General features: G+C 32.5%; 3 protein-coding genes across 5 annotated transcripts; all 3 read right to left on the bottom strand.

The window, feature by feature from the left end:
• Positions 1–11,445: 11,445 nt before the first annotated feature.
• On the bottom strand, positions 11,446–14,283 carry LOC104777344 (4-substituted benzoates-glutamate ligase GH3.12-like). Its single transcript, XM_010501571.3, has 4 exons — positions 13,805–14,283; positions 13,629–13,730; positions 12,242–13,014; positions 11,446–12,143 (listed from the first exon to the last, which is right to left on the bottom strand). Exons 1-4 carry the CDS (start codon positions 14,071–14,073, stop codon positions 11,584–11,586), a joined length of 1,704 nt encoding a protein of 567 aa, XP_010499873.2. The 5' UTR covers positions 14,074–14,283; the 3' UTR covers positions 11,446–11,583.
• Positions 14,284–15,456: 1,173 nt separating this feature from the next.
• LOC104777342 (cystathionine gamma-synthase 1, chloroplastic-like) lies at positions 15,457–19,157 on the bottom strand. 2 transcript variants are annotated; one of them, XM_010501570.3, is made up of 12 exons: positions 18,932–19,157; positions 18,487–18,575; positions 17,954–18,057; positions 17,748–17,821; positions 17,495–17,663; positions 17,338–17,397; positions 17,055–17,258; positions 16,882–16,968; positions 16,603–16,710; positions 15,980–16,075; positions 15,772–15,887; positions 15,457–15,684 (listed from the first exon to the last, which is right to left on the bottom strand). In XM_010501570.3, exons 2-12 carry the CDS (start codon positions 18,551–18,553, stop codon positions 15,561–15,563), a joined length of 1,209 nt encoding a protein of 402 aa, XP_010499872.2. In that variant the 5' UTR covers positions 18,554–18,575; positions 18,932–19,157; the 3' UTR covers positions 15,457–15,560. The 2 variants fall into 2 exon arrangements, with proteins under 2 accessions (XP_010499872.2, XP_019099352.2); XM_019243807.2 differs by having other exon boundaries at positions 18,487–18,571; positions 18,932–19,142.
• Positions 19,158–20,002: 845 nt separating this feature from the next.
• Positions 20,003–22,137, bottom strand: LOC104777341 (uncharacterized protein ycf45). Of its 2 annotated transcripts, none has more exons than XM_087505481.1 (9): positions 21,834–22,137; positions 21,690–21,752; positions 21,528–21,605; positions 21,209–21,434; positions 21,049–21,121; positions 20,677–20,961; positions 20,430–20,573; positions 20,277–20,327; positions 20,003–20,196 (listed from the first exon to the last, which is right to left on the bottom strand). In XM_087505481.1, the coding sequence occupies exons 4-9, from the start codon at positions 21,421–21,423 to the stop codon at positions 20,125–20,127; spliced, it is 840 nt and encodes a 279-aa protein (XP_087361607.1). In that variant the 5' UTR covers positions 21,424–21,434; positions 21,528–21,605; positions 21,690–21,752; positions 21,834–22,137; the 3' UTR covers positions 20,003–20,124. The 2 variants fall into 2 exon arrangements, with proteins under 2 accessions (XP_087361607.1, XP_010499871.1); XM_010501569.3 differs by having other exon boundaries at positions 21,209–21,429; positions 21,834–22,045.
• Positions 22,138–22,177: the final 40 nt, after the last annotated feature.

Below are 22,177 nucleotides of genomic sequence, written 5' to 3'. Positions count from 1 at the left end.
GAGAAGCTGATAAAAGAAGCCGCAAGTTATAGTGAAACCAGATGCTTTATCCCACAGGTTTTTTCCCAAAGTTCATGTCGTGTGGGCAAGTGAATTAGTTAGTACTTGGTGGTAGTTTACCTTTGTGTCCACATGAGAGCGAAATGGGTAAGGGTCATTATTGACTCTTCAAAGATTATGGATTCTACCACAAGTGTCGGGCTATGCGCAGTTGCGCACCTTGTTTCGGTGACTATTGCAGGCCCTCACGTTTTCTGTTCACCTTAAAGAATTTTTTTTTTTTTTTTTTTTTTTTTTTTGCTATTCAAAAAATGGTAAAACTTGCCGACAAAACAACAGTAGTAAAATTTGTTGACAAAAAAAAAAGCAACAGTAATAAAATTTAATAATAATTAGATTTATTTTACATTGTTAAAATGAGGATATAACGATGTTGTTTACAAAGAATGTCATTATTTCAATATCCTCATTTTAATAATATCCTCATTTTAACAATATTAAAATGAGGGTGTAGAGTTGTCTAGATAAATAAAAAAAACAATCCACAACAAATTATGTATGATTATAGGTGAGACACCCATTATAACTCAGCCGTCATAAGAATTTATGAGACCTTTCATTTTCCTTTAAGTATTATAACTCAGTCGTGAAGTAATATAAATCAGCCGTTTACTTTCAGTTTATTTTATGTAATAAGTCAACCACCAAACATTATAACTCATTTGTTATAAGAATTCTACGAAACCTTTCGTTTTCCATTGAGTATTATAACTCAGCCATCAAGTAATAAAATTTAACCGTTTACTTTCAAATTACTTTTTGTTAAAGTCAGCCACGAAACATTATAACTCAACCGTCATATGATGTGGCATAGTTTGCTGATGTGTATTTTTTAAATATTTTCGAAATTAATAATGAAAAATTAACCCAGGGTGATAACTGTAATTACACCCAGGACACTAAATATATAAGTAATTTTTAGAAAATGTATAATATATCACCAAAGCGTTTGCATTCTATATTTATATTAAAGTCAAAATTCCGTAATAACGACACCAATCTAAGAAAATATGGAAATTAGGATGCAATTACAAAGAAGATGAGAGAATTTGGTAGAGAGATTGAACATGTTTCATTCTTATATGTTTTCCATATAAGTAACCTAGCTAAGCATGGGTCAAAATGATAACAAAAGATAATCAATACTTAAAATTCAAACACAGTATATTACACATGAGTAAAGACATTAAAAAGTTGCATAGATTACAAATAATCAGTCCTTAGAATTCGACGTTATACATTAAAAAGTAGCATAGATTTCACATACAAAATACGTCTTCAATCTTGCTCGCCTTATGCCCATGTTCCTCAAGAGTCATCGTGATCTTCCATCACATACTTTATATAATAACGGCCAGCGAATTCACAGCTGAACATATAGACAATGTCTTCATTGAATTATCCGAGTAAAAATATATTTGTTATAGATTAATACATTTACAAATTCGAAACTAATTTTAAACTTACTTGGCTTTGTGATTTTCCAAACTGTTAATGTTTGGATTTATGTAGATCCTCGAGGAGCCAAGACAATTCACAATACATGATGTACCTATAAGTAATTACAATTGTTATCAGACAGTTAGTAATATGTTTGTTTAAATTTGATAAGAGATTATAATTCAATATAAAGTGTAAGAAAAGAAACATACCTTCACAATCACCAAATTTCCAAAATCGTAAAACACAGAACACTGGTTTGGATTTATATGTGAGATGGCATTCGTTCAATCTCCAGTAATACATGAACTTTGAAGCATAATCTCTTTTTGCACAACACTTAAGTGTCTCATTCCTATATTTTTAGTTAAAAAACTAAATTATGATTTTTATCTAATTATACTAAGTGTCGTTGATGCACTTTAGAGATTCATACGGGAGAAACATAAGATCAGCTAAAATTTATTACCTGCCATTTAGGAGAGTGAAAACTACTTCATCATCATCGTTGATCATCCCAATTTCGGCAATTTCAATCCCACGGCTTGTTTTGTCCACAACATCAATTACACAGACAAATACATCTATTTTGCAATAAACAAATTTTTTTAAAATTATATTGATAAATAATTTAAAAGTAATTCCGAAACGATTCCAACAAATCGTTAAATGAAAAAGAACTAACCAAAAGATGAGCCGTCAATCGATCTTCCGTTATTTATGTCTTCAAAGTCTTTGAAACGAAAGAATTTTTTTGGACTCAAATCTGCAAGTCTCATCATTTCCGTATCCTCCCAAAATTTGATATGGTAAAGATGTGGTGTGTTTCTCTCTTTGAGCGTAGGGTTGATGACCTTAAAATTATAAATGTCATACCATTCACCGTCGTTGATAAATCTTGGAATTTTTTTCATTGTTGAAGTTTCAACAATAGTTGCCTCAATGGTGTCACCCTTGCATGTCCAATTTTAAAATTGTGTAAGATTTTTTTTGAAATCAGAAAACGAAATGATAAATTCGGTATAAATTGTATGTGAAGTATAGAGAAAGTTATGATTTTTACCTTCTCATATGCCAAGATAACAACCCTTTTCACAAAAAATTTGTGTGTAAACCAAATACTCAATACCTTTGCTTGTATCTTCCAATCGGTTCTTCCCGGACGTAAATCAGAAACTTTTGCGTAGATCATCTTTCTGATTACTATGAAAGCTTTTTGAGAGATTGAAAGTAGGGTTTTTTTATCTGTTTGTGGTAAATAAAAGATAGAGTGTCCAAGTTCTTTGTGGAACTCAAAGGTCTCATGATTAATCATCTTTCAAAGTTGTGACTTTATCATTTAATATTTTTTAATCTGTTTTTATAGTTTTAAAATAATTTAAATATTCAAACTCTTGTAAATGATCTTGTAAAGATTTGATTATGATATCAATCTAGTCATCACTCTCTTTTTGACAGTATACAATAAATAAATATATTTTGGGATATTATGTAACATTTTTGGGCAAGTTTAGGAATTTGTTTAGGTGATATGAATTTCACCCTATGGGAATTGAACAAATTGAACTATGTAATGTTTTTAGTTAACATTATGAAATGGTTTGAATTATTTTATAATATTATAATTCTGTAGTAATGATCTTTTTCTATAAAAAAACAATATAATTGTTATATCTCATTAATAAAGACATAACATACTGACCACGTTAGAGCATAGTAATATTAACATGGATACACACATGTAACATCAAATAACAAATAGTAATCCTTAAAAAAACCAATACAATAGATGATACAACAAATAAAACAATAGTCCATTTTTGGGTTTTAGGGCCCAAAATTTAATTAGATATCAAATTAGGAACCTTAGTTTTACACATTGTATAAATTCGCATATTGTAAAATTCACATATTTTAAAATAAGTTAAATTGTAAATATCATATTGTATGCTTTTATATTATCACGGAAGTTGTCACTCCTATCAAAGTATTCTTCACCTTCAACAATCGAAGTCTTATATCTTGGTCTTATACAAAATAATAATTTTGTATCAATGAGTGGTAGCTTTGCATGACTCATATTGATCTACAACTTTAAAGTTTTCAGCTCAACCCAATCACCAACATGAAATTCGGACACAAATCTGTCATAAACAACGCCATGAAAAATACACGGGATCTTATTACCCTATTAAATAAAGTAAATTTATCATATTATAAATAATTTTAAAATAAACCTGAATAAATGTTTAAAAGATGTAGTCATTGATTAAGAATATTAATATATAACAAACCTGATTATCAATTAAAAGTTTAAAACCATCTCTATTGTTGAATCAAGCTGCAGTGTTCTTCCCATAAACACAAAATTTTAACTCGGATTTTCCATTCGTATTTTGAAGAATTCAAACAAGAAATACGATCGGTTGGAGAATACATGACATTAATATAATCTGCATCAAATGAAAGAAATAATTATAGTTTAATTAGATATTCAACATAATAAAAGATTTGAATATAAACGATAATGAGAAATCTTTAACAACCTTGGAATATGAATCAGACTCTCCAATTAAAATTATGGAAGATATGCTCTCACCAATGTATCTATATATATATATATAACCTTAGAGATGTATTCTAATATTTATATATATATATATTAATAAATTATTCAAGATATATGTATATTTCATATATATACATTCTTTATGTTAATTTACCTTCTTAAACATTTCTCATTTACATCATCATCGTTTCAAATAAGTAAATTTTATATAAATTCTGTATAGATACCCATCAAATTAAGTAAATAAATATATTTATTTAACATAATTGTTTTCATCACAACCGTTACAAATATGTTAATATTTAGTAAAAATCGTTTTATATTCTAATACATAACTAAAGGTGATGATTTCCATCTTTATCACTTTACATTTTTATAACTGTAATTATAAAGATAACAATCCATCTAAATAAAATATATAAGTTTCAGATTTGTTAATTTGATATAAATCGTTAGTTCTATCTTATGCGATTTTATTTTTTTACAAATCTATTATTTACATCTTTATCGTTATAAAATTCATGTAAATTACTTTAATTTGAATATATGCATTGTTTTCATGTTATTCAACTATATTAAATATTTTTATATTTTGAAATTGATGTAAATATTTAATAGAAATGTATTTAAATAAATAAGTTTGACATATTTAGCACAAATCCAATCTTTATTAAATGTTAAACGATTTAATTATATGAAAGTCTTAAACCAAAAACTTCAATATGTATGCTAAAAGATCAAATATCAATTGATTAATAATTAAATTATTGATACATTAAACCAAATAAAACTAAAATCGAACTAAAATAAAGTAACAAATGTTAAAGGAATAAAGTAACAGATTTTAGGGTGAAACGAATTGTCTTCTCCTTTGATATTGGCTTCCATAACATCTCTTTGTGACACCAACCCGAAAGGTTTTTGAATTTCAGCATATGCGAATTTTTTAGTTTGGAGAGTGAATTGAATACAATCCAATCCGAGAATTAAGATCTTGAAGTTGTTGAAAAAATCATAACATCATCATTAAGATGATCCTCATTGTCGTATTCTTTAGGTACAACGTGTACGTTTGTTTTTTAAGAAATAATTAAAACATGGAATTATCCTCAAATAATTTATAATGAAACTCCAGCTATAGAAAATTAAACAATATCGTTTCTAAATACCCGGAAATATGCATGGCTATTACCGATAATTTTTTTCCTGTAAATATGGCAATTCAAGTGAAAATTAAATTATAAATATTCAAGATCACTCAAGAAAAAAAGTAAATACATTCAATATAAGAATTCTGAATATTATAATAATAATACATGATATTAATTAGAAACAAATTTCTTGATCGATTCATCTGGTCCATGATACCTACGTCAAAGGATTATCAAAGCAACCTCTACATGAACATAAAATCATCAAATTTTAAAACCTAAACAAAAAGCATAATAAGATACCTTTTTAAAAAGATGGACCAACAACAATCAAAACTTCATGATTTGTGGATGTTGTTCTTCAAGAAACCATTATATGAACAGAAAAATAAAAAGAATCATAAAAACAGTAATATACCTTTTTTTTAAAGAACAATAAGGTGAATCATAAAAATCTAAACAAAAAAGCATAACAATATACCCTTTTTAAAAGGTGAACCAACAACCATTAAAGCTTCATGATTGTGTGGATCTTGTTCTCCAAGAAACCACTATATGAACAAAAAAATAAAAAGAACAGTAAGATGAATCATACAAAACAGTAAGATGATTTTGTGGAATACAAATATAGATTTGAGAACATAATTTAAGAGTAGAGATTTTTTTTTTCGTGTTTTGAGTTAAGGTGAAAGCAAACGATAATATTGTGTTTATAGTTGTAAATGACCTATCTTTTTTAGGGTTTACAGTAAGGTGGTGTATTGTCATCGGGTTTTTTCGCTGCATAAGCCCATAAAATAGTTTAAGCCCATTAATTATCACAATTGGAGAATAAAACTGAACCATAGTTATAAAATAAACCCTTAAAGGATGTTTTTCCGAATACGACAGGGATATATCTAAAAATTCCCGTTTTGTGAATAACTTTTTGAGATATTAGATTAATTCAGCCGAATTTTTTGAATTATTTTTAATGCAAAAAATAGGAAAATTTGCGTTCAGGGGCAAAATATTTCAACACCAAGAGTATATTTCATTAATAGCAAAACGGTAATCCGTGTCTGAGAGTGAATGTGAGCACTTTCGACTTCTGCTTTAATATAATAGATGCCCATTATAAGACCTATTTTCTAAAAGTCTCTAAAATTACTATTTTCTAGATGCCCATCAAGCAAAACTCTCTCTTTGACCTCCTATATAAAATACCTTTTATTCATTGAAATAAAATACCAATATATTTTTCTTTTTTTATCTATCTATAACACGTTATCAGCATACTCTTTCAAACTAAAAGGTATTGAATTTTTAGTTGATTTATTTATTTACTTTCTTCTACATTAAGAATCATGTTTATTATCAACTCAAGGTTCATAATATCAATTCTTATATTGAAACAAACAATACACATAAACCGATGACTATTATTATATAAATCGGTGAAGTATGATTCAATGATTCAACGAAGAAGAGAATCATGCTTATTATTTGTTTCTTTAATTATCATACTATGATTCAATGATTCGTAAGAAGAGAATCTATTCTTGTTTATATTATTAAGCTATGTTTCAGTGATTCAAAAGAAGAGAATCTATTATTATTATTATAACGATATTGAACTGCTAGTGAGTCTAATGAAACGTGGTATACCCGTTGGTTTCGAAGATAAAAATTTTCGAAAAATAAAAGCAGCAGAAATTAGCAATGGTGAAACAAAAGAAATAATTATGAAAGAAAAATATCTGCAAGAGACAGACATGACAAAGAAAGAAATTCAGCTACCTCATAATGAAGAGATCTCAGTTTATTATGTTTTTTCTGGAATAAAATGTAACCGAAAGCAAATCGACGTCGATGATATATTTACATACAATGTAGCAGTTGATGTTATGGATGAGGATCATGAACCAACGGAATGAAGTGATTGGCCAAAATGGAATGAAGCAATAGATGAAGAATTAATATCTCTTGCAAAGAGAGAAGTTTTTGGACTAGTAGTCTGTATACCTAAAGGTGTAAAACCAGTGTGACATAAATGGGTTTTTGTACGAAAGAAGAATGAAATTAGTAAAATTGCGAGGTATAAAGCATGTTTAGTTGCACAAGGTTTTTCCCAACGAACTGGAATTGATTATAAAAAGACATACTCTCATGTGTTGGATGCAATTACTTTCAGGTTCCTCATTAGTCTGGCAATAAAAGAAGGACTTGATTTACGCTTAATGGGTGTAGTCACAGCCTATTTATATGGACCATTGGAAAATGATATTTATATTAAAGTCCCAGAAGGTTTAAATTCCCTGAAGCAGTGAAACCTGATTCTCGAGATCAATACTACATAAAATAAAATTGATCTCTTTATTGACTAAAACAACCTGGGCGTATGTGGTATAATCGCCTTAGTGAGTACTTACTAAAATTAGGCTACAAGAATGACCCCGTTAGTCCATGTATATTTATAAAGAGATTTAAGGAAGGATTTGTTATAATCGTAGTATATGTCGATGATTTAAATATACTTTGCGGTGAATTTATTAGCAAGGTTTAGCTCATGCCCAACTCAAAGGCACTGAAATGAGATTAAACATATACTTCGTTACCTTCATGGTACAAAAGACATGGGTTTATTTTTTTCCAATTTATCCACGAAATATTTAATTGGTTTTGCAGATGCAGGATACTTATCTGATCCCCATACTGGTAGATCGCAAACAGGATATGTATTCACATGCGGAGGTACTGCTATTTCCTGGCGTTCTATGAAGCAAACTATAACAACCACTTCTTCCAATCACACAGAAATTTTAGCCATTCATGAAGCTAGTCGTGAGTGTGTATGGTTAAGATCCATAATTCATCATACACGAGAAGATTGTGGTATATGTGTAGGGAAAGATGCTCTAACAATTATGTATGAAGACAATTTTGCATGCATCGCACAACTTAAAGATGGATACATCAAAGGCGATAGAACGAAGCATATTCTACCAAAGTTCTTCTACACACATGACCAGCAGAAAAATGGCAATGTACGCGTTTTAGAGATTTGTTCGAGTGAAAACTTGGCGAACTTATTTACCAAGGCGCTACCTACTGCTACTTTCAAGAAGTTGGTTTATCATCTCGGATTACATCGTCTAAAAAATCTCTACATGTGTACTCATCAGGGGGAGTAGTTACGCGCTGCACTCTTTTTCCCTTAATCATGGTTTTTCCCATTAGGTTTTACTGGTAAGGTTTTTAATGAGGCAGTATTTCCGGCGCATTCTTAGTTACATTATTATAATGTACATCCAAGGGGGAGTGTTATGAATAATATATGGATGCTCATTATAAGGTCCATCTTCTAGAAGTCTCTAGAATTACTTGTAAACTAGGTTTACTTTGTCATCAAGCAAACGTTGAAACCCTCTCTTTGTACTCCTATATAAAAGACCTTTCATTCATTGGAATAAGACATCAATATCTTCCTCCTCTTTTATCTATCAATAACAGTAACAACATTTTTTTCTTTCATGTAACAACGTTGTTGTGCGCCGTTGGTTGTTGTGTTTCTTAGTTACACACAAGACAATAGACAAACTGAACCACAAACAAAGCCACAACATCACCGTAGCAACCGCCGCCATGAGCGATTGGATATATTAAGATTGTATTTAGTAGTTAATATTGGGGACACGAAGATGGTTTAAATGTTTTGTTTTCTTAATCTTAATACAAATATATGTTTTAAAGGATATAAATTAAAAAAAAAACATAGAAAATCAATAAAACAGAATTATTGTTTTAAACTTATTACAATTAGAACTGTTTGTCATAATTTTATGTATTAAAATTGTTTATCATGCATATGGAAACGAAAGATTCATGTATGTTATGAAGAAAGGAGTGTCGTCAGATCAATTTCTCAAAGTCATCTGTTCAATTTGACCACAAAGTCGACGCTGATTTACGTGGGAAGCTTTTGATATTTTTGGGTATTTCGAATATTGGGGGTATGGGGTTTTATTTTGGATTACGAGAGAGTTGGGTAGTTCCAAAACAAAGGTTTTCTCTTTTGTTCGGGAGCTTTTGCATACAAGGGTTACCTACCCATGTTATGTTATGTTTCCGCCTTCTCAAGACAATTACTTCAAAACTTACAAGTGCGGTGACAAATTATTGGTGGAGTTCCAATGGGTAAACACGAGGATTATATTAGATGAATTGGAATAAACTTTGTTGCAGTAAGTCTGAAGGTGGTATTGGTTTTTGAAATGTCGATGATTTCAATACCGTTCTACTTGCAAAGCAACTTTGGCAGTTAATAATAGTACCTAATTCACTTTTTGTAAAGGTATCTAAGGGACAATGCTATTGGAATTCTAATATTCTAGATATCATCAAATCTTACAGTCCCTCTTATGAATGGAGAAGTATGATGTATCCTACCTCTCTGGTTAAGAAAAGACTTATTAAACGAGTTGTATCCAGGACTTATGTTTCAGTATGGAATGATCTGTGGGTACCAGCTCAATTCTCGAGACCAACGTTAAGTAATAGGTCTGCTCAAGATCTTTCGCTTCAAGTTAAAATTTTGGTAGATATGCGGACGAATTCATAGAATGTTGCTCTGCTTAATGCTACCTTTACACCTGAGGATGTCTCCTTGATTTATACCTTACCTTTGGGAGATTGCTCCAAACAAGACGTATAAGGCTGGCATTTCACAGAGTCGGATAAATATACGATTAAGTTGGGTTACCATGTGGCGCTACTCAAGAACCAGCCAATTACTTTGGCCCTTGTTTGTGGCTCGAATATTATACAATTATAGGTTTTTGTTTGGAAGATAAAATGTCCGCCAAAAATGAATACATTTTATGTGGCAGATTGTGACAGGTTGTTTGTGAGTCCCAACTAATATAAGGAGATGAGGGTTAAGTTGTAATCTAGGATGTGGTATTTTTGGCCACCCAGAAGAAACAATCAACCATGCTTTATTTGAATGCTCACTAGCTCGTCAAGTTTTGGCCCTCTCCGAGGTTCCTTCCCTCCTTAGATATTTTCTGATGGTTTCATTATATGCCAATATAGATTATTTAATTTAGAGAGTACACAACGAAGTTTATGCCTCAGCTTTCTTTTGGATTCTGTGGTATATATGGAAAGCCAGAAATAGTAAGGTTTTTGATAATATAGACTTAAATGCTCTTGAGGTGCTACGCATGGCAGAGGCAAAGGAAAAAGCTTGGCAATTACCCCAGCTTGAGCCCTCACAGAAAAATTGAGATACCATTTCACTACACCACCCGCCAAGGGTGAACACAGCAATACTTGAGCCTTTTGTTTCAGAGGTTCGGTGTTATATCGATGGGTCTTGAAAGGATAGTGATCAGTTTTCAGATATACGCTGAAGTCTGTCTCTTTTATACACTGAAATTGAAGCTTTTGTGTTGGCTATGAAGAGTATGAATGGCGCCGATAACCATGATATAGCTTTTCTCACTGACAATTCAAATTTGGTGAAGATAGTTTTTTCACTTTCAGAGTAGCTAGCGTATTCAGTTTACTTAGACGAGATTATGATTATTAGAGAAGAATTTTCGACATTTTCTCTATCTCTTATTCCATGTAATGCAAATAAAAAAGCGGATTTATTGGCGCGATGAGTTCTTACCATACAACATTATGTTATTGTTTTCACCAATTGGCTCTTTTGAGCTAATCTATTTAAACTGTTGACAAAAAAAAAATCGTCTATGGAAAATCTAATTGAATCAAAATAAATTGTTCGTGGTAGAATCGTCTTTGTAATTGTAAGTCATAATATGTCCAAATTTTTTAAAATATATTTTCATTATTATACTATACATTTTTCATTAAAGTAATTATTAAATAATTCAATTTTAAAATCATATTTAAAATAATAGAATACTAAATAATATAATTTTAAATAATTCATTAAATAAAAATTAAAAAAGTGTAGTCTGTCAAAAATAATTATTTTAAATTCAAAATATTTATAGTAAACAACGTATTTAATATATATTTTACATGACTATATATAAAAACCTAAAAAAACAAAACTCAAAATGTCAACCTAGTTGAACTGAAATATCTTCCTACCACACAAAAAAAAACATAAATTCACTTTGTTTAATCATAAAGTGAATTTATATATTTGTTTCATACTAAAAATGATGTTAATCTAGTTGAGATAAATAAATTATATACACACATACATAATACACACAAAACCACATTTTAATTAAGATAATACATCGACCACACTTTTTTCATACAGTAATTAATAAATACATCAACCACACTTCTTAGACGCGCACACAAGATAGCATCATCATCTTCCGAATAGATCATATATGATCAAAGAGGAGGGCATTTATCGCTAAAGAAACGACCAAGAACCTTGTCTTCAAGAACTGTTAAAGCCTCCGAAGATTTTATGCATAAAGGAGTCTTGTATTGCGATATCGAAGAACCTTTTGAAACGAAAAAGTCCATGAGGGAATCGAACGTTCCTTGTTGCACCACTCTTATCTCTAGAGCTCCGATTGATCCATCTTTACTCCTAAATGTTTTATAAAGAGGACATAATGATTCCTCCATCACACAACAACATTTCACCAATACATTGTTATCAAGTTCAACACCATCGATGTTTTTGTTGTTGAGTTCCCAGTAAAAAACATAGTGACCTGGATTCGTAGAAATATCTTCATAGCATGTGTTACCCATCAACATCAAATTCGAAGATTCAAGAACCAGTGTCGCATGATACAACGCCTTTAAAATATGCTCCTCAGTTGTTATCTCAGTCTGAATGCTTATAACCGTTTCTTTTCTACGTATGAATCGAAATTGAGGTGTGCTATTATAGAACCCAGTCACCTGTAAAATATCTCCAATGTTAAACCTGTGTAAACCTAGCAAAATAACAAGTAACAAAAGTTAAATCTTATGACTTGATGTAGATATATATTTTTTCTTTTCTTAAGTTTAAAAACACATTTAAATAACTTACCAAAATGATTTGTGACTAGTAGCTCATAGTAGCAACCAAGCTTAACGTTCACCAGATCAACAATGTCATCCTTGTTTTCCTCGTCAATCTGTTTGAACTCAAAATAAGATATATTGGGTAGACATGTGTATGAGACATCTTCTAGTTTGGATGAAGGGTCAACGTTGATCCCAAATATACTTTCCGATGACGCATAGAGCACAGAATATATAGGAAGTTTGTTGGAGTAAAAATCCATTGTAGGGATGTACTGAGTCATCGATCCTGTAACAACGCAATCGATAAATTTGACTTTGGGCCAAAGCCGTCGAATTATACCTTGCCATGATTTTTGGTTGCATTCGTCCTCAATAAAATTTGCTAATTCAGGATTAGGCCCTCCAAGGATGATAGTAACAGAGTCCCTGCATTTTTGGTCTGTAATCCACTCGCTAACATGACCATATCGTATATTACTACACATTTCTCTCCAGTGAGTTTCAAGAAAATTGATGGCACGTACCAAGATAGAAACAAAGTAAGCACTCATACTTGTTATTTCGTTTCTCTGGACGAGTCCACAGAGAAGATGACAATACATACTATGTATGTTGTCTGGGCATAATGTGACATCAATGGGGCTTGAATACAGCTCTGATGGTTGGTTCTTGAAATAATCGCTCTGTAAAAAACTCGAAACACCCCCAGAAACTGGCAAACCAGAAGGAGTTTTGGATAATGGTCTAGTGAAACCAAACATCATCTCCTTTTCTCGCTTGGCCCCATCCATATACCTACGAATCATAATCAAGGATGACAGTAAATGGTGATGGAGTTGTTACATATATAAAATATTATATGGGAATAATGGGATGGACATCATCTACTGGCAGTGTTTGGCGGGTGAACATTTTCTTCTGGTGAATGTCTTTTTTTTTTTTATAGGTCAAAACCTTTTGTGAGTGTGTAAGCCATAAATATGAATATGTATACCTCTAGAGAGTGTTATTCTACAATTATTCACATATAAGAAAAATGTAAAAGTGTAGGGTTATATATAATTGATAGTTTGTTTGTAAATTTATGTTGGAAAGTCACAAATGACACTTTTTGTTAAAACCTTAAAATTTATATATAATTGATAGTTTGTTTCTATCTCTCTGGAGTATGCAGTATTATTTTGTAAGTCTCTAAGCCAGAGAGATAGAATCACACCAACTATAAAGTCGGTTTTAGCTAGTCGTGTAAACGTCTTTGGTAGCAATAAAACTCTTATTTCCAAAGTCTCGAAACATTTATGATTTCGACGTACAGTTTTAGCCAATTACTATAATTTATGATTTGTTTAATTAAGGATTGTTAGCAACGTCCAAAAGGATAAAAGAACAAAATATTGAAAACTACTTACTTGGATACAAAGGGGGACGAAAGAGCTTTGTATAGCAATAGGTTCTCAAAGAAGATGTTGTTCATAGGGAATATCTTATGTTTTCCTCCTGATGTTCCGGAACTACATGATCCACAACCATTAGAGGAAAAATGTATAATAGCTTCATCGCCACGTAATCAAAAATAGAAATTTACCTTAGGAAAAATCCAGTGATGGAGTTGCCTGAAATGACATTTGAAGGCTCTCCGTTGGCAACACGTTCGATATAAGGCCTAACATCTTCATAGGTAATTACTGGCACGTTCTTTTTAAAAAGCTCTTTATCAGAACTTCCATGGAGGTAACGTTGGAGATATTCAGTGTTGGCGTTAAGTGTGAGTATCTGCTTCAATACATCGTCTTGTATTTGCTTCGCGTTCGATGTTAATGCCTCTAGATCCATGCAATCAAAACTTGGACTCATATTTGGTATAATATCTCTGATCGCCTGAAAATTTAAAGGTTTATTTATTTATATGATTTGAGTAGGTTAATCATATAAGTGACACCTTTTTCTTTCGACTCTACGGACTCTAAAAGAGGTAGACAAAAGTAAACAAAACCAACGACATTAAATTTTGGTTGAGAACTGAGAGAGATAAATAAGCGTTGAAGTGAAATAATGGATTATATTGCTATAAAGGAGGAAGCAGTGGGACGACATAAAGAATGGTGCATGTCCGAAAAATGGATGGTTTTGCTGACATAATGGACGCATGTCCGTCCGTGAGACAACACATATCTCTCTCACTTGACACATCACTCACTTGGACAAAATGTCCAGATTAGCTAGCTTTGACTCTCCCTAATGGCAATGCAAACTATAGAATTGAACACATGACTAGCTTAACTTGCTTGTTTTTTACGCCTAATTTGAAATATAATTCAACAACTTAATATCTTTAACTAAATCCGATGTAATCCTTATCAAATAATTAACAGAAATCATATAAATCTTTTTTCGTTTTTACTTTCTCTCAATCGGAATTTAGCTGAGTATATTTTAACATTATTGATGTCGGCAAGTAACGTTATTGATTCTCTTATTATCTTTTTATGATTTTTTTTTTAAATCATAATACATAAATAAGATAATAAAATCTTATTATACATATGTTGTGATTCAAATATAAATATAAATATATATATATATATATATTACTTAATATAATACAACAAATGTAAATCATCATCGTATTATTTTGGTAACTACTGATAATAAAATATTAGGCATGTCAAATTGATTCAACTAATGATTATATAGAAAAAATTATCCCCGAGAGTGAAATTCTAGTTGGTACGTAAAACATGCATAGATATTCAACGTGACTATGTGGTATTGCAAAAATATATATACTTCCTCACGTATTTTTATAAATAATGTTTTTACTATTCAGAAAAAGGTAAACAAAAAAACTGTTGATTTCTTAATCCGTTTATATATAAACCTTAAACATCAAACTATAAAAAATACGAAGAGAGTATTAATCAACCAGTGGTGATATAGAAAATAATATAAGCGCAAGTCCTAAATTACAGTTTTACTTGCTGTTGTCTAACTCAAGAGAAAATTGTCTTTGTAAATTATCCCTAAATCCTTTCTGACTATTTTTTTCTTTCAGGTCCATATAGAACAGAGAACCTAAGCTTTGATACATATATGGAGGCTGAGACCAACTCAGGTATATAGAACTGAGATCTGATGGAATCGAGATATAAACATTTTTAAAAGATGAAGCGATGCATAAATTGATCAATATATAGAAACACACACTAAAAAAAAAAGTTAAAAAAAAAAACATTTTCATTTGAAATGATTAGAAACTTTGTTGAAATAGAAATAAAACAAATGGTACACGTGTTTGTGAAATGTTTGGGAAACAGCTTCGTTTACAAAACATCAACATTTATTTAGATGGTATCTAAAGCTTGAAGAACGTCAGCCTTGATGTCATCAAAGTCTTCAATACCAAAACTGAAACGAACTAAGTTGTCCTTGAGTTCATATTTGAGCCTTTCTTCTCGTGGTACATCCCTAAATCAAACTCCCACACATTTGTGTGTGTAACAAGAAATAAACAAATTAAACTAGCTATCAATGTTTTAGTGGGAAAGTATATACCAGTTCCTTGTGGCAGGTTGGTCCACGAAGCTCTCGCATCCACCAAAAGATGTTGCAATGTAAGGGATCTTCAGAGAATCGACGAATTTGATTGTAGTCTTGAGATCGCCAGCAACCTATTTGCAGATATAAAATGGAAAGAAAAAGAAAAACACATTTTAAGATTAAGAAGATTTTCATTAAAGGTATGAATGTGATTAGTTTTGACCTCGAAAGTGACCAGACCACCAAAACCAGTCATTTGTCGCTTGGCTATGAGATGTTCGGGATGACTCGGAAGGCCCGGGTAGTAAACGCGACTTACCTAACATGATTACATTGAATCCATTTTTGTTGTGAAATGATGATCCATTTACAAAGTGGAAGGAAGAGTTATCGAATCCACTTGAAAACGCTATGGAATATGGAAGACAAATATAAATGGAGCAAAGGTTATGATATATATATATATATATATATATATATATATATATATATATATATATATATATATATATTTTATCGTTCAATTTATATGTATGTGTATGTGTGTGTGTTTATATGTAAATAGTGGAGTCTTGATCATCTGCAAAGACACCTCAAAATCGATTCAGTGACATCTTATATGTAGTACTAGTTTCCTCTTTTAATTTGTTTGATCGTTTCTTAACTTGCTAAGCAAGAAACCTCATTCCAAGTTTCTTTTCTTTCTTGCACAAGAATTAAGAACTGTATTTGAGTGCTTAATCATAATATATATATATATATATATATATATATATATATTAGTTTCTTTTATCATTTTCACATACCCTATATTAATAATGTGTGCAACCAAAAGAAAAATAGTACCTTGGGATGTGCTTCTAACACTTGGGCCATCCTCAAAGCATTTGAATTATGTTGTTTTACACGAAGATGCATCGTCTTCATGCTTCGGATGAGTAAATATGCGGCATTCTGTTTCTCGCAAAGACACAGTTATCCAAAGGTTAGAATATTGATGAATAGGGATGATACTGTATGAATCAACACATAAACAAAACTGTCCCAAACGCCAAACTGACACAAATTGAAATTTCAACCGATGTATGAAGTGGTCGCATTAAAGGGGGGATCAAGCATTTTTACAGGATTAAGCGTGCCTCCCAAAAGTTGATGCAAAATGCGAATCTTAGAAATCAACTTCGTTGAGCCAGATATGCATCCAGCAAGAACCTGGGAAGACACACGAAACAAATAATCAATATTTGGTAACCAGTTTTCTTAAGCAGTAATAAGGTTCTGCGTGCTAAGTTACACACATCATTGTGGCCTCCAATGTACTTAGTACCAGACTGGAGAATAAGATCAGCACCAAGAGCAAGTGCCTTTTGATTCAAAGGTGTTGCAATGGTACCGTCTATACAAACAAGAGTTCCTCTTTTGTGACAGATTTCTGACACTAACTTAATGTCCACACATCGAAGAAATGGGTTTGTTGGGGACTCAGTAAAGAACATAGAAACCTGTAGAACAAATCACAATTCATATAATCGTTTTCAACTTTTAAAGTATGCTACGAGAACTCATTGTAAGTTATAACACATTATGGTCATTCACTACAGCTTCGAGCCTTGCGGTATCATCAGAGTCAATCATAGTCACCTGGATGACATATATAAACACACACATAACAAAAAGGTGATCAATGAGTCGAAACAAAACAAAATTGAAGTGATGAAACAGGGTTTTAATTTCTTACGGTGATTCCCAATTTGGGAAGAAAAGTCTCCATGATCATCCTTGTCTCCTTGTAACAATCTGTAGTTGTCACAATATGACCATTTGTAGGAACCAATGCCAAAAGCATAACACTAATTGCACACATTCCAGATGCCACGACCAAAGTTGATTCAGCACCTTCAAGTGCACTAATCAAGAGAGCATAAAATGGACAACTAAGAACAATAATCATTTGTGGGACAGTAAACAAAGACATCAAGAGAGTGCGAGACCTAATCTTTTCTTCAAGTACCATAGTTGTTGGGCTTCCATAACGAGTATACTCATGACATACAATCCGTTGCTCCTGCAAAATTAAAAATAAGTCTATTTTTTGTAAAAATAGTTGATTAACTTAGTAGTCAACACACTATTTAAAGTTCTTTTTCCCCGATATTTAAACCTAGAAGCATATATATATATATATATATAGACGGACCTTGAAGTCAACCAGCTCGGAAGTGTTCTTGAAGAAGTAGGTCGTTGTGTTTACTACAGGGGTCGTGATCGAAGTCGTGTTTATTTCACGACATAATCTTTCACCTAATTATAAACCCACAACAAAATCCATTATTTTCGATTCTCCGCTTACGAAATGTCTTAAAACGCTTTAGGCACTTGCTAGGCGGTGAACGTTTGTTTAGTTACATTTTTCTTACGTCCATTTTCAAAGATAGTGGTCGATCGATAGAAGTAAATATTATATTGTACATGCGCAGATGCGCTCTAAGGAAAGGTACTAAACACCAAAAGCATATACTAGTATACTATACATGATTATTTGTGGCAGTGGGGGCATGCATGCATTCCCGCGGCTCCCTTATAAGAAAATTGTACATTTTAATATATATATATATAAAAAGATATCATATATATTGTCCAAACATATAACAAATTTCTAGTAATTAAGAGGTGACAAGAAAAAGAAAAAAAAATCAGTAAGGGTCGACAATATGAACGTAGGTAACGTACCAGCATGAACAGCCAAACTCCCATCGGAGCTCAAGAATGAGGGCTTCAAATTGTTTATCTCCCCCATCGGATGAGCTAGTTCCCTCTTTCTTTCAAATACAAACCAATTAAGATTTTATTGAATAATTTGAGTTAAATATAACAAAATTTTGACTAAATTTGAAGCCTGGTATAACATCCTAGACATCATGCAACACATAGAAACAAAAGCCTAAAGATCACGAAAAGGAAAAAGAATTAAAAATAACTCATTTACTTCTTTTTGATCAAATTGAAATTCACTTTCTAAACCGAACCAAAAATATATATATGCATGTAAGCATGCAAGGTACGGAATTTGTTAAGAGAAAGCTTTGAAAAACGCTTTTAATCTCCAGCCAAAGCACGACCTGAAAACATTATTTGACTCATTCAAGATCAAAGTGTTAATCAAAAGAAGACTTACGTTTGATCTATGAAAGCTCAGAATGTTATATTGGCCTCTATGGATTCTTAAGAGGATGAAGAAGCTAACCAAGACCAAGAAAAAACACTCACTTTGGTTGAGAATTGAGAGATATCTTTAGCTTTTATGGTTCAATCTTAATTGTTTTTACGTGATACATGGAAGGGCAAGCACGGAATCTTGACATCTTTAGCTTTGGCAATGGTATACTACAGATTGTCACGGGGAGAAATTCAGTTCATCAATCACAAGAAAACACTGAGACTGAGACTTTTGTTTGTTCATGTGACACATGTCCACCCAGAAGACAACACAACTGATCTCTCTCACTTGATACATCACTAACTTTGACAGAGCGTCCATACAGCTTAATGACTCTTCCTTATGGCCATGCAACCTATAGGAATTGAACACATGACTAGCTTAACTCTTAATCTTGATTAATTATATGCCTTATTCGACTTACAATTCAACCTTAGAAATTTACTAAACCAGATGCAATCATTATCACAAATCTTTTAAATTCAATTAAGCCTACTGACCAATAAATGTCATGAATCAATGAGATGGATGCACTTATAAAATCCATAATGTGAATCGAAACCTCTGGAAAATAAGAGAAAGTCTAGTCTTAACCCCAAACGTTACTTGAATCATTAAACTCAAACTCTGGAATATTATTACTTGGGAATTTCTACATTTCTTTGTCCTTATATCGTCTCGGATTTTCGGGTAAATTCTCGTTCTAATGTGTGTGCACGTATGAGACCTGTTTGGGTCGTTTAATGTTTGATGACTTTGATCAGACCTGCTGTATTGACCAGAAGTTGACTTCATATATGTTGTGTGAATTGAATTGACCTTGTCGATTGATGATTAAGTCTATTAAATTGTGATATATCATTATATCATGTGTGCTTAAAGTTGAATGAGATGGAGATTGAATCTTGCTTGTGTAACAGATAAAATGTGGACATGTGATGGGCTAAGTGCCACTAGGCATCGCCTTGTACACTTGAGTACGCATCGATACAAATGAGTATTTGAATGCGAATGAGATTACGTTCCTGATGGATGTAATGAGATGGATGCATTTGTGTTCTTATAATTATTTTATACATATGGTTTGTAATCTTTTGCAAACATTTGTGTTCATAAGAAAGATGCCCAAGTCTAATAACGATGAAGAAATTTCAGATGCCTTGCCCGTCATATGCCTTCCATCTTTCTATTACCACCTTGTACTCATCATCCCTTCTCCTCACCTAAAATCATAAGTTATAGAAATCGAATCATTGTTGTCGTATAATTCTAAACTGATACATTTTTGAGTGCTAGTATATACCTCAACCATGGGATTCCTTCCGCGAAGCAACATATCTACGCTCTTTTCAGTCTGGACGAGAGTGAAAGATGACAAGTTTACATATGATCTTTGATATTGAATGAGTGCAGGGCAAAGGCAATTAACAGATTGAGTTGTGAAACAGAGGCTTACTTGATGTGCAATCCAATAATCCCGTTCTCTCATCTCTATCAAGAAATAAAAAGTCGGTGGAGCTTTCCTCTCGAGAATACTCTTCTGACTCCTTCTCGCCCTCGCTTCTTCATCTCCAAGAGTGACAGTCTCAATGCCCCCAATCTACAACCAACAAAGAGCAGGAAAACAACATGAAAAAATCTTTGTGAAAACTAGAAGCAAGCGATAACACAGCATTCAGACAAGCAGTTTAAAAAATTATTACCAAATCTGAAAGTGTAGGATTCTTTATGATATTCTGGAGCTGCTCTCCATGAGCAGTGCCAATTAGCATCACTCCCCTTTCAGCAATGGAACGACAGGCAAGTGCTTCAGCTTCTGTGCCGATCTCATCAACAATGATCACTTGAGGCATATGATTCTCTACTGCCTCAATCATAACTTTATGCTGCAAAGATGGCTTAGGTACTTGCATCCTACGAGAACCTCCAATAGCTGAGTGTGGAATATCTCCATCTCCTCCTATTTCATTGCTAGTATCAATTATCACCTAAAAAAACGCAAATTACGCATACTTAATCACTTAAAAACGCAGAACCTTCATGCTAAGAAAACCTCAAGGTTAAGCAATACCCACCACTCTTTTCTGGAATTCATCAGACAATACACGAGCAATCTCTCGCAAAACAGTGGTCTTACCAACACCAGGCCTATATACAGTTTATCAGATTTAAAACGATCAAATCATCACCACGGAAACAAAATGAAACATAAGGAGTAGTGTGTAAAACAAGTACCGTCCAACAAACAAGATACTTTTGCCATAGTGAAGGAGATCATAGAGCATATCAATGTGACCACTCACAGCTCTCCCAACCCGACAAGTTAAACCAACAATGAACCCTTTCCTATTACGAATAGCTGATATCCTGTGCAATGTACCCTCTATTCCAGCTCTATTGTCAGCACCAAATTCACCTACCAGCTCTTGAGCATCCTCTAACTCTTCCATGGATACCTAAGCTAGTGTTTCCACATACATACAAAGTATCCAAAATTTAGAAGACACCAACATAACTCCAAGTCCCACTAAAAACACAACCAAATTAGTTTTACCTCGATGTTCCTAAGATACTGGCCTCCAGGTTCACCGAGATAACGTGCTTCAGGTGGTCTTCCCAAATCCATAATCACCTAACCAAAGATTTTCAAAAACTCTCATTCCATTTTTTTTAAGCTTTTCAAAATGGTTCTTCACGAAGAGTTAAAAACAATAACCTCTACAAGTTGGTTTCTTCGAGAATCGTTGAGAAGACGATGACGAAGATCTCGTGGAAAGATCTACAAAGACGCAAGAGTTGTTCAGATCAAACTGTAAGAACAAAGACGAAACAGAGACTTGATTTTTATAGTAAATTAGACCTTGAGAAATGCGCCGAGATTGTCGTCGACGATCATAGCGGAGGAATCTGGAAGAGCGAGGGATGAGACGGTGGAGGATACCGGAAAACGCCGGCGAATTGGAGGGAAAAAGCGACATGCTCCGCCTCCCCAAGAGACGCACACTCCGGCCATCTTTTTTCACTGCTCCACCGAGCGGATAAGGAAGACTCATTCCTCAATACCACCACCAAATTATTAAACGTATGGGCCTTTGGATATTTGGGCCTCTAGATCTTTGGATCTTTGGGCCTTTGATACTCTCCATATTATTATTGCTTTGTCTAGGTTTTTAATATCCTTTTTTTCCATGTTTTATTGGTACT

Source organism: Camelina sativa, chromosome 3 (assembly GCF_030686135.1).
Source record: "Camelina sativa cultivar CO46 ecotype springtype chromosome 3, ASM3068613v1".
Lineage (NCBI taxonomy): Eukaryota > Viridiplantae > Streptophyta > Magnoliopsida > Brassicales > Brassicaceae > Camelina > Camelina sativa.
The sequence above is the reverse complement of the archived record's forward strand: the minus strand, read 5'-3'. Positions and strand labels throughout refer to the sequence as shown.

Bases quoted from the DNA above. Each gene is read 5' to 3' on its own strand.
- LOC104777344 (XM_010501571.3), bottom strand. From the start codon at position 14,073: ATGAGTCCAAGTTTTGATTGCATGGATCTAGAGGCATTAACATCGAAC. The intron at 13,015-13,628 runs GTAAGTAGTTTT...TATGATTCGTAG, and splicing joins TCGTCCCCCTTTGTATCCAA to GTATATGGATGGGGCCAAGC. The intron at 12,144-12,241 runs GTAAGTTATTTA...TTATTTTGCTAG, and splicing joins ACTAGTCACAAATCATTTTG to GTTTACACAGGTTTAACATT.
- LOC104777342 (XM_010501570.3), bottom strand. From the start codon at position 18,553: ATGGGGGAGATAAACAATTTGAAGCCCTCATTCTTGAGCTCCGATGGG. The intron at 17,398-17,494 runs GTAAGAAATTAA...TATGTCATCCAG, and splicing joins TTCCCAAATTGGGAATCACC to GTGACTATGATTGACTCTGA. The intron at 16,969-17,054 runs GTGTGTAACTTA...GTGTCTTCCCAG, and splicing joins ACATTGGAGGCCACAATGAT to GTTCTTGCTGGATGCATATC.
- LOC104777341 (XM_010501569.3), bottom strand. From the start codon at position 21,986: ATGGCCGGAGTGTGCGTCTCTTGGGGAGGCGGAGCATGTCGCTTTTTC. The intron at 20,574-20,676 runs GTAATAATTTTT...TGTTGGTTGTAG, and splicing joins ATCCTACACTTTCAGATTTG to ATTGGGGGCATTGAGACTGT. The intron at 20,197-20,276 runs GTATATACTAGC...TTATGATTTTAG, and splicing joins GAAGGAATCCCATGGTTGAG to GTGAGGAGAAGGGATGATGA.